At 45.8% G+C, this 12688-nt stretch overlaps 1 protein-coding gene across 1 annotated transcript in view; it reads right to left on the reverse strand.

Annotated features, from left to right (window-relative positions):
- Positions 1 to 11578, reverse strand: part of LOC145416639 (uncharacterized) — a 36690-nt gene extending 25112 nt beyond the window's left edge. The window contains exons 1-2 of the mRNA XM_080285574.1: positions 11530 to 11578; positions 9054 to 9181 (exon numbers count right to left, since the gene is read on the reverse strand). Of these exons, the coding sequence (XP_080141700.1) occupies positions 9054 to 9181; positions 11530 to 11578 (177 nt within the window). The remainder of the gene's footprint in view (positions 1 to 9053; positions 9182 to 11529) is intronic.
- Positions 11579 to 12688: the final 1110 nt, after the last annotated feature.

Raw genomic sequence — 12688 nt, forward strand, 5'->3', positions numbered from 1 at the left:
AGAATAAAACAATGCTATAGCTCTGCATAATTTCCATAGCACTTCATCGTGACTAGCATAAAATTCCTGTATTAATCTGTTGTAATAACTAAGCATTCAGGGTGGAACGATGTTTTAGGCCAGGATAGAGTACAAACTGTACAGTCAAATGGATCTTACACTGTGACTTCACATGACCATCACCTGGGCTCAAAGGTGTTAATGATCTTCGTCAGGTAACAAGAAACGTGTAACAATAAATGTAGAGTTAAGCTGACTACCTAACTCTTAAGTCCCATGATATACCTTTTGTTTTATTTTCCTGCTAGCAGGCAATTTTATTCAGTTTAGGTGAGAATTTTCGAATTAGAGGGTTAGACTTAGCATTCATGAACCACTTCACTACCACCAGTAAGTCCTAAGTTACATAACACAACTTGGTGATGGGAATAATAGAATACGTCATTGGACTGAAGTGGGTTAACAATTCAGCTAAACAATACGTTTGCATCTGATTAACGCTAACTTAAGACCATTCCATGCACCGCATAAAAGCCCATCGATTTTATTCAGCAATGAGAAAGCCCACAGCGGCAAAATGCTGGGGCATGTGTGACTGATACGGAAAGCAATCTGGCTAATTTGTTTAACTGACGGAAATCCTCTCTCTCTCTCTCTCTCTCTAACCACCCTATCCCCCATCCCAGTCCCCATCTACTGTAGTACCCATAATGACCCCTACGCACGAAAAAATGCTTGTTCAGTATAGACGGTTCGATACCCCGCTCGAACACCGATTTAAACTCACATAACTGCACGAGAACTCCGATAATTTACCTGACTTGCTTGGCACCTGTCAATATTACCACTAAATATACCTTGGTGTGGACAACGGTGGTGCAGTGGTTGGCTCCTGTACCTGGCAACTGGAAGAACCCGAGATTAATTTACCGGTGAGCGCTTTTCCCCCCGAGAGAGAGAGAGAGAGAGAGAGAGAGAGAGAGAGAGAGAGAGTGTGTGTGTGTGTGTGTGTGTGGGGGGGTGAGGGTAAGGTGTGGTAATGTTTGGGTCCGAACCGATGTGTAGGCAACCCCTTCACTACGAGGGGCCGTCTCCACTGACCTGGATAAAATCTATTTATCTATCTGTCTGTCAGTATGTATGTCTAAAATCAAATTCTTTTTTGCCCCATCATGAACACAGGGAGCCTTAGTTACGATACACACCTTGCATCTTTTCTCACGGTTCGGTAGAATTACTACTACTACTACTACTATTACTACTACTACTACTACTAGTTATTATTATTATTATTATTATTATTATTGTTTGATAACCTTGTTATGGTCCAGTGGGCCTCCTGGTAATCTGTTTGTCCCTATGTACTCGTAACATTTAAGGTGAAGGTGAGCAGCCTGGCTCATCCCTGAGTGGCATTATGTGATCAAAGAACACCAACTATCCCTCACACAGGAAGCCTTAATGGCCCCATCCGTTTCCAGCGCATTATCCCACTAGACCACCAGGCGTCCAATTGGTTAAATGGTTACCACCCAGCGTAATAAATGGTTTCTTGGGCCACAGGAAGCCATCTAGCCTGTCACCCAGATAGCCACTTCATCGAGTGAGTGGATGAAATAAAATCGTCTGGCGGTAGCAAGGTACCGTACTAAAGGACAACTGGATTTTTGCAGGTGGACTGGAGCCAGGGTGACTGGGTGGTAACGTGTTGGCCTCTCGCTTTGCGTGTGGCCAGAGTGTACTGTGTGAAAGACAAGGCATGGCGGATGGTACAACGGGTGAGGGAATACTCGACGTGTTTTCATAGGAGGGAACTGAACCAATTCACACACAACAATACTGGCTTGTGGTGGCATGAATTTTGATGACCCATTGTAATGAGGAAGGAATGAGTCTCCTTGGTTACTAGTCTCACCCCTTCAGTCTAACTACACCTGGCCACCACCTGAGCTGAAAGAGGTTAGGGACCTTTGTGAGAGTAAAGTAAATGCCGTATAGTTTGTCCTTTCGTATGTCACCACCTCGTCCCTTCCACCAATGGCATACACCCTACACACTGACACACACATGTACAGTCGGCCGAAGAAGTAACGGCGGAGTATCCAGAAAGTTTCGGTCAATGATAATGGATAATACTCCTCTTATATCTTTGCAAAGAAGACATCTATCATGTAAAATTGTAATAGAAAACAATAAATAAATGGCAAAGTACTTATGAATTTCAAAATTGTGGGAAACAGTGTGTTAGTTACGATAATAAGAAATCCTAAACGGAACTAACTGAAATGTCAGAACTATCGTTCACGGACAGTCACGAAAAAGTTGCGGAGCTTCATTGAAGTGTGGTATCAAGCAATTATTTTTGGCAGCGTATGACTGCAAAAGAAAAGGCCTTCAGTAAACAATGAAAATCTGTCATTTTTCTTTATTAAATATTTACCGTTAAACTACTAGCGAATAGCTGATGGTCAATTATTTCCGTTTTTGTTGTCTCCATGGACGACGACAGAAAGCGGGAATGCAGCGTAAAGTTACTAGGCTATCTTAAATGGCTCGATCAACAAACACGAATGCAGACAGCTTTTACTCACAGACATGCAGCTGTTACACCGCTTTTGGACATTTTTCAACTAAGAAAAATCTGTGGAAACCTTTGTATAAGCCTGAGAACTATCACTGAATGAAATATAAAAGAACCTCGCAAATTTGCTGAGAGTCGGAGCTCCATGGAGAATGCAAACTTGTGTCATAGTCTAGTATCCTCGGTGCCTGAACGACTGGCAAGAGTAATAAAATGCAATAAACATAATGAGTTCAGAACTTCCAAATCAGCATTTTCAGTTAGACAGGATAAAGCTGTTTATTTAAAATGAAAGATATTCTAGATTTAAAAGATCGAACAAGTATGTGCTTTTGCACTGAACGAGTTTGTAAGCCCATCTTTTAGTCCTCTTTACTGCCTAGTGTAAAAGAAAAAGGAATAATATATCATACAGAGTAATTTTGCATCAATAGGGAATAAAGTAGTTAATTACATTTATTATATGCTAGGGGGTGGCAAGGAATAAGAGGCAGAAAAAGTCTTGCAGCTTCGGGTAGGGTATCCTTACTAAGAATAATTTAATATTTGCAGCATCCTTATTGTTCCTACATCATCACCATAGCATTTGAAAAACACGTACCGTATTGCATTCAGGAGTTGGCTTTCGAAACTAGATAATGAGTTTTTGAAATCCTGGGACGTAAACATGAGCACGGGCATATACCGGTACTGTGCACCATGCGCGGAATAAAAACATTACACATTCACATCGGGAAAACATATGTTACAGGTTATCTTCTAAATATATCACTGCCTGAGGTTACTCATTTCTCATAATTCTTAGCGTGATACACTGATTTTTTTTTTCTTTTCTTTTTGATATGACGTGATGACGTACATATATTTTTACCTTGAATTCAATAATATTTCACAGAACGCAGAGTGTCCGAAGCAATCCGAAACTCTGCCATCACTTCTTGGGGCGACTGTACATCACTTTCATAACGCACACCCTCTTCCCTACTCTCTCTCTCTCTCTCTCTCTCTAACAGCCTTTGCAACTCTACCCATCCTCAAACTCCACCCACCTCTACTCAACACCACATTCCACACTCTCCACTCCTTGCACCTCCCAAAACCACTCATCCATTCTCATCCCAAATATCCCTCCTTATTCCACTCATCCACTCCACCCATCCCAAATATCCCTCCCTATTCCACTCATCCACTCCACCCATCCCAAATATCCCTCCCTATTCCACTCATCCACTCCACCCATCCCAAATATCCCTCCCTATTCCACTCATCCACTCCACCCATCCCAAATATCCATCCCTATTCCACTCATCCACTCCACCCATACCAAATATCCCTCCCTATTCAACTCATCCACTCCACACATCCCAAATATCCCTCCTATTCCGCTCATCCACTCCACCCATCCCAAATATCCTTCCCTATTCCACTCATCCACTCCACCCATCCCAAATATCCCTCCCTATTCCACTCATCCACCCCACCCATCCCAAATCTCTCTCCCTATTCCACTCATCCACTCCACCCATCCCAAATATCTCTCCCTATTCCACTCATCCACTCCACCCATCCCAAATATCCCTCCCTATTCCACTCATCCACCCCACCCATCCCAAATATCTCTCCCTATTCCACTCATCCACTCCACTCATTCCAAATATCTCTCCCTATTCCACTCATCCACTCCACCCATCCCAAATATCCCTCCCTATTCCACTCATCCACCCCACCCATCCCAAATATCTCTCCCTATTCCACTCATCCACTCCACTCATTCTAAATATCTCTCCCTATTCCACTCTAGGTCTTTTTCACTTACTTCACCTTACCAACAACCTTCCCGTTGCCCTTTTCACGTCCTCCATCTCTTCCACTCAGCCCTATAGCCTCCTCAACTCCACCCCACCAACCACACTTCACCCAAAAGTTTTCCCTGCATCCACTTTCCATCACACTGTGCACACTCTACCCTTCCACCTCAGTAAATAACCTTCTCTTATTTTCAAATTCCATACACCTCACCCAACTCAAATGTTCCTCTTCTAAATCCACCCACCAGCTACTCCACTCCTTCCACGCTACCCATCACAGCTTCTCCAGCACCTCCACCTCTTCCACCCTGCCCTATAGTCTTCCCTACGCTGCCATATAACGTTCCACCACACAATCCACCTCGCCCAAATTTCCTCCACCAATTCCCACATCCCCAACTTACCTCACACCACCTAACAATACCCCTTCTTATCCACTTCCCTCCACAATGCCTCCACTCCACCCCTCCACCTCCAGCGCCACCACCTCTTCCACCCTACCAAACAATGTCTCTAACTCCATACGCACCCATTACACTCCAAAAATCTCTCAAAAATTTCCACCTGCCACCCCAAAATACCCTTCCAAATCCACCTCCCACTACATTACCTCCACTCACAGCATCTTTCCAGTGTATCCAACTCTTCCATTCCACCCAACAGTCCTCCAGCCTCCACTCCACTCCACATCCACATTAAACCTCACCAAATTTCCTCCCGAAACTACTTTGCTCCATCCACATGTCTTTCCTACGTCCACTCTCACCACATTCATACTCCATCCAGCCCAAGTCCACATACCCCACCTCTTCCACCTCCCCAATTCCACCCCACTCCACCTAAAAGCCCTCCACACCTCCACTTCCCACCACATTCCACACACTTCACCTCGCTCAATAGTCTGCCCAATCCACCCATTCCATCCACTTCAACCCACCAAAATGTTCCTATTCCAAATTCACCCTCCACTTACTCCACCACTTCCACACTCCACCCAGCCAAAGTCTACATCCCGTGCCTCTTCCACCCTGCCCAATCGCCTTCCCAACTCCACTGCCACCCACCCCGACTCCACCCACTCCACTTTGCTCAGTAACCCCCAACTCACACATCCCACCCACTTACCACCACCCAAACCTCCACCCCACAGCTACGGCCTATTCTTCCACACACCCTATCCTCACCTCGTCTACCTCTTCCACCCAGCCCAAAAGCCTCTCCACTCACACCCAGACTGTCATGACATTGTTCAAGCACCTCAAAATGCTCTTCCACCACATTCCACACACTCCACCCATTTCACATCTCTTCATAATCTCCCCAGTTCACACACCTCATCCACTACAGCCATCGCACAAATCTCTCAAAATTCTCCCTCTAGCTGCTCCACCCCTTCCACACCTCACCCAGCAGTGTCTCCACCAACTCCACCACTTCCACCCCACCAAACGGCCTCTCCACCTCCACCCACACGCCGTGCCTCCACCCCCAGACCCCACCCGCCTCAGCCCGCCCACTCCACTGCATCACACTCAATAAAGTCGCCCCTCTCACCCGGTGCGCTCTCACTGGCCGGGGCAACGCAGGACTCCACCCACAGCGTCTGTTTGGCCCACCCACACCCTACCCACACCCTCACCCCCTCCTCACACCCATGCTACACCTCCCCACACTCTCCTCACCCCCTCCTCACACCCATGCTACACCTTCCCACACTCTCCTCACCCTCTCCCCACCTATTTCCCAGTCCTTTCCGATCCTCCTCCACTTGCCCACCGTCTCTCCCTACCTCCCCAACCCCCTCCACCCCTTCTGTCCTCCCCCACCCACCGTCCCCACTAGCTAGACCCTCCCACACCTCTCTACCCCGCCACTCTTTCCCCTCCCCACTTTCACCCTCCCCTGTCCCCTTTCACATATTCAAACAGTCCCTTTCCTTCTTCCCCCACCCCTCCCTCCCTCTCCTCCCTCCCATCCCCGTCCCCTTCCCGCACATACCTACAGTAAACCCTCCCACATATTTTTACACCGCCACTCTCCTCCTCTCCCCACTCTCGACCTCCACTTCTCCTCCTTCCCCCTCCATCTTTTCCACCCCTTCTCTTCTATCCACCCCTCCCCACCCTTCTCTTCCATCCACCGCTCCCCACCCCCTCTCCTAACACTTCCGTCCCTCTTCGCCCCCTCCAGCCTTCCCCTACCACGTTCAGCCTCTCCCCATCACTGTGTAACCTCGTCCTCTCCCCTACCAGCTCCACCCAACGCATTTCTTCAGTATACCTCCCTCTAGTTCTTGCTGTCCTTCCATCCTCACCCACCTCCCAACCAGTCCCGCTCATCCTAACCTCACACCGCCTGCCCCTCCTCTCCACCGTCCCCCTTCCTCCACACTCTCTCCAGTTCATCCCCACCCATATCACTGCGGGCTCCACACATCCACGCCCGCCGCCCCAACAGCCACCCACCACATCCTACCCAGCCCCGTCTTATCCTAACCTCTCCCCAACCTTCCCCATCTCCATCCCCTCCCAGAAGTTCTCCCAGTCCACTTTCCTTCTCTCCTCCTTTCCACAGTATCTTCCCTCTTGGACCATTTAATCGCCTCCTCAGGTCCACCCTTTCTAGCCCCGCCTATTCAAATCTTCACCCCCATTACTACCAGCCCCCCCCCCCGTTATCCCCGCCTTTTCGAGCTCTGCTCATCCTCGCCTACCGCCTGTCTCATCTTACGCCATCCACAACTCTCTCCCCTAACCACTTTCGTTCATCCTTTCTTTTCTCCTCCCCACAAACACCGCCCTTCTCACGCCTATCCCCGCCCCCAGCCTCCCCAGCCACCTCTGCTACTAGCCAGACTTATAATACCCATTACATTTCTTTAGCCCTTCCCTCTCCTGCCCATTTGTGCCCACCCCTCCCCACCCCTAGCCCACCAGCCTCCTTCCCACCTCTCCCTCTCCCTCTCTTTCCTCTCCACCTACATCTCTTCTTCTTCTCCTTTTCTTTCCACTCACACTAACACATTACAAATTGTTCTTTCACTTCTTTTTTCTTCTACTTTCCTTTCCATCCCACACCATCCCACCCTTGCCTCTTCCCATCTCACAACCTTCACCACTGTCGTCTATCCCCACCTACAATGCCCTGCCCTTCCACAGCAGCCCCACCTACCCCGCCCACACCAACCCTACCTAGACCCGCCCATCCCTGCCTCTCCTATCCCCCACAAGCTCAACCCACAACACCCCTTTAATACCCCCTTTGAATCGCCATCCCTCCCCAGAGTGATGCTGGAGAGGGACGCCTTCATGTGGTGGCACCGATATAACCAGGTGGCTATACTGCCTGGCTAGACAAACCTCCCTCAGCCACTTTACCCCAAAGGAGAATGGTGGAATGCACGAGAAGGACAATTTAAGCCTGTGGTCCATCGGGTTTACGTTTCAGATGAACCTGGGGATACAACAACAACAATAACAACAGCAACTACTATAACTACTCTCCGGTTTGGCTTGCCACTCCCTTTTCCTTATCTCTCCGCCCCTACCATCCCTGCTCCGCCCACTCCCGCCTCTATTGCCCCGCCCACACAGTCTCGCACTCGACTGCTTCCTCTCCTACAGGTATGAACTCCGCTGGGCCTTCTGCTTGTTACTCTAAACACTCACACGAATTCAGTCCCTTCTGTGCCATTATGTCTTGTGTTGGTGTATCCTTGCCATCACAGGACAATCTTATACATCTCTGGAAAGCCTCTCCTACTGAAGGAATTAGTCTCACGTATTTAAATAAATAAATAAATAAATGGTTTAGAAGGAAGGAATAATGAAGAACTAGCACCAAACCCTAATATGGCAATATGGCAGGAGTCAACTTCACCCCAAACTCCCCGGCGTTTATAATTCAACTCATTCTGTCCACACCCGGTCATTGTTGGAAAAAACTGATTTTGAAATACGAGTATAAACTGTTTCAGGAGGAAGCTTTTGTCGCCTGGGGATTTAAGAGGTCAGACGGCTGTGGCTGTGGCCTATCCGCTGAACTCAGCACTGAAGGGGAAGAGAAGGTTATCATGACCTTCCAGCACTATCTATCTATCTATCTATCTGTCTGTCTATCAATCTATGTTGAAAGCTTCTGGAATTAGTGTAAGAATATTTATGCTGGTTTGAATGTTGGATCACTTAGTTACAAACACTGTTCTTTTGTTCTCTGAGTATGCCTGGCTGTGTAAATATCTCTATCTGCTGTATCTATCTAACTATCCATCTATCACTCACTCACTGTCTACTGCAGGTAAAGGTGTGTAGATCATCTCTGACGGTAAACTATTCGCTATCTTCACTGTCCAACACTATCTACCTCTCTATCTCTCTATCTACCTTACCTTTGCATCCATATATGACTCACCTGTGTAGTGCCAGTAAAGGTGTGTAGGTCATCACGGGAAGTAAACAGTGCCTTATCCTCACTGTACAACACTATATATTTATCCATCTATCTATCTATTTATCTATCTATATATCTATGTCTGACCCACCTGTGTACTGCCGGTAAAGGTGTGTAGGTCATCAATGGAGGTAAACAGTGCCTTATCCTCACTGACCAACACTATATTTATCCATCTATCTATTTATCTATCTATATATCTATGTCTGACCCACCTGTGTACTGCCGGTAAAGGTGTGTAGGTCATCACTGGAGGTAAACAGTGCGTTATCCTCACTGTCCAACACACTGCCAGCTTCTCCACCCAGCTGCCCAGGTTGGTACTCCTGCCCCAACACAGCACCTGTAGGCACCACACACACGGTTAATTATCTGAAAGGTACAGGTAATGGAATAAAACAGAAGGTTTTTTTTTTTTTTTTTTTTTTTTATGCGAGGAAGAAGGAACCAAAGGCCATGAGCCCGCAGTAACAGTTCCCTCCAAGAGAAAAACAAAATACAATAGAGAGCCAAATTCAAGGTGCTTAGTCTCGGTGCTCTAAGAATAATAATAATAACAATAATAATAATAAATTACCGCTATAACAACTAGAAAGCACTCATAGGGCGCATACCTCCGCTAATGCCATTGCCATTCAAAAGGATCCGGATTCGTGGAGATATTGTGTGGAATACATAGGATCCGGATCTGCCCCCAAATTTAATCAATTGTTCCTTGACCCATGGCCCACTCTTCCAAAAATATTTGTTAAAATTTACTGAGAACTTTTGGAGATATTATACATAGGATCCAGATCCGCCCCAAAACTCTACCATATCTTTCTTGGCCCACGTCCCACCCTTCCACCAAATTTCATTGAAATTCCCTGAGAACTTTTGGAGACATCGTCTGGACAAATAGACACACAGACAAACAGAGGTGAATACATAACCTCCTCCAGCTTCGTTGGCGGAGGTAACAATCAATCCAAGCACCTTTCAATCCTGTCCTGATTCTGAAAGCAGTGGCCTGGTCCGGGGCTGGGATATCTAGTCCACACATTTATGCCAAGATTGACCAGTCACCCTTCCCTGAGTGGCATTATCTTCATATGAACTCTAATGCAGAAACACACTAGGCAGAGACAGGACCCAGGATGTATTGGACGTTTGGCCTGTGACGGCTTCCTCAGCAATGGTGCTTCTCCTTCAAGCTGTGACAGGCCACGCTGTTGCTTCTGCCATTGGAACTTAAGTTTTTTTATTCACATACGGCTGGATCGTCTTAATCCAACAGACCCCCAGGCTTCCATATAATGGTTATAATTATACCATCTAAAATAGGAAATGGTTTTTCCACTCAGTGTAAAGTCATGTGGAGGTAGTACTACATCGAATCAGCGGATGGTGCACGACCCAAATACCGGTAACGAAAGAAAGAAAGAAAATCTCATGTTACCTCCTGGGGCCACTTTAAAGGCAGAGAAACCCAAGATGTAGTAAAATTCTCAAAATTCTTCACTTCTTTTTCTAACCAACCCCCTCCCCCCATCCACTCCCACCCACAGCACAGCTGCCAACCCAAACTAAGCCTTGTGTCGTCCTTCCACAAGGGTTAAAACTATGCCTTGTGTCGTCCTTCCACAAGGGTTAAAACTATGCCTTGTGTCGTCCTTCCACAAGGGCCCCACCACCAGGCCCCACCATCACTGTCTAGGCCATAGTCGTGCCATTTCTTGGTGTTAAGTCAGGCATAATATTGTTGGCCAATATGTCTTCTTTTTACCTTCACCAAAATACCAGCCAACACTTGACAACCAAACAAGAGGGAGTATTCTTAAGGCGTTCTAAGACTGCTGGCTTAGACTTTTATCATGGCTCACACAGCTATCCAACACTTTCCAAGAGGCTATCATGTTAATAGTCTCTCTTAAGCTCTATCTGTCTACAACAGTGCTTGCTAATAATTCTGCCTTCATACATATTGCTACCAAACCTTTCACAACCTGCTACAATACTCATCAATTCTGCCTTCATACATATTGCTACCAAACCTTTCACAACCTGCTACAATACTCATCAATTCTGCCTTCATACATATTGCTACCAAACCTTTCACAACCTGCTACAATACTCATAAATTCTGCCTTCATACACATTGCTACCAAACTCTTCACAACCTGCCACAGTACTCACAAATTATCTTAAGCTTAAAGTTATGTAAAAGATTGCTTGTTTATAATTCTATATTTATTCCAACAGCTACTAAACCCTTCACAACATGGCACCATATTCATAAACTTACTTGAGCGTATGCTGTGTACTCCATCCCTTACTTATATGTTGACTGTTATGGCTACCAAGCACTTTAAACCCTGCTGACATATTCAACAATTTCCTTAAGTTGTGTACAAGATTGTTTGTGTATACTTGTATCGTCATTAATACAGTTACCAAACAAACATAACCAAACTAGAGTGCATATCAAGATACAAATGATACAACCCAATATATTATATCCAAAGAATTTTTCAGACATTTGCTTACTGTAAACACTGGTCATATCTCTCACTACGGCACTGCTTTTGTTCACGCGTGCCAACTATTTTATTCCAGCTGCCTGCAGCCTTCATTACCTAATTAACTAATAAAAGTCCTTGCTAGTAAAATCGTGTGGTTTTAGTCGGATTCACTACGGTAAGGTATTGTTACCTGTAGTCTTGTTACACACAAATACGTACACAAACACAAAAACATACATAAGGTACAATCACACAACCACATACACAAATAAACATACAGCTACATACAAACACAAACACACACATATATACACATAATCACACACATATAAAACACACAATTATACATGCAATCACACAGACACACAAGTACACACACATTCACACACAAATACACACACAAAAACAAGCACAACTACATATATACACATGCAATCACACATACATATATAACCATACAATCACACACAACTGCACAAACAAATAAAGCAAACACACACCAGACAGACACACAAACATACAAACAAATAAGCAAACACACCAGACAACCACAACTACGAATGCAATCACAGACAAAGAAACAACACACACACACACCCACACACACACACACACACACACACACACACACACACACACACACACACGATTCTCCCTCCGAGCATTTGAAAATCAATGAAATGAAAATTGAGAGGTTACCCACCACAGGATTTACTTCCTCCATCCTCCTCCTACTCTCTCTCTCTCTCTCTCTCTCCTTACCTGTCCATCTGTTTGTCTATCTCTGTCTAGTTCTATCTATATCCACCTATTCATCTACCTGTGTCTGTGTCTTTCTGTCTATCTTTTCCCTATTTACTATTCTCTCTCTCTCTCTCTCTCTCTCTCTCTCTCTCTCTCTCTCTCGTGTCAACTGGTCAATTGTCTCTTTCTCACGTAACTTAAAATGCCAATCAGTCCTTTCCTTACTTCTTCTTTTTTCCCTCACTCTTCCTTTTCCTTCTTCTTTTCATTTTTCTCTTCTCTTTCTCCTCTTCTCCCTTTTACTACCCATTTTGTCTCCTTCCCTCTCTTCTCTTTCTCTTCCTATCTTCCTCTACATCTCTTCCTCTTCCTTCTCTCTCACCCTCTCTGTTCTCTCTCCTCTATCCCCTCCTCTCGCCCACCCTCACTTTGTTTATAAAAGTCTCTCCCTCCTCAGTCTGCCATTCTTCTCTCTTCTTCCAGTTCTCTTCTTCTTCCTTCGTCTCTTCATTGCTCTTCTCTTCCTTCAGTATCTCTCTTCTTCCACCATCTTCCCTTTCACTCTCTTCCCTTTCCTCTTCCTTCTCCGTCGTCTACACTGTCCA

This window comes from Coenobita brevimanus, chromosome 107 (genome assembly GCF_032717465.1).
Source record: "Coenobita brevimanus isolate Jiangsu-jjx chromosome 107, ASM3271746v2, whole genome shotgun sequence".
Lineage (NCBI taxonomy): Eukaryota > Metazoa > Arthropoda > Malacostraca > Decapoda > Coenobitidae > Coenobita > Coenobita brevimanus.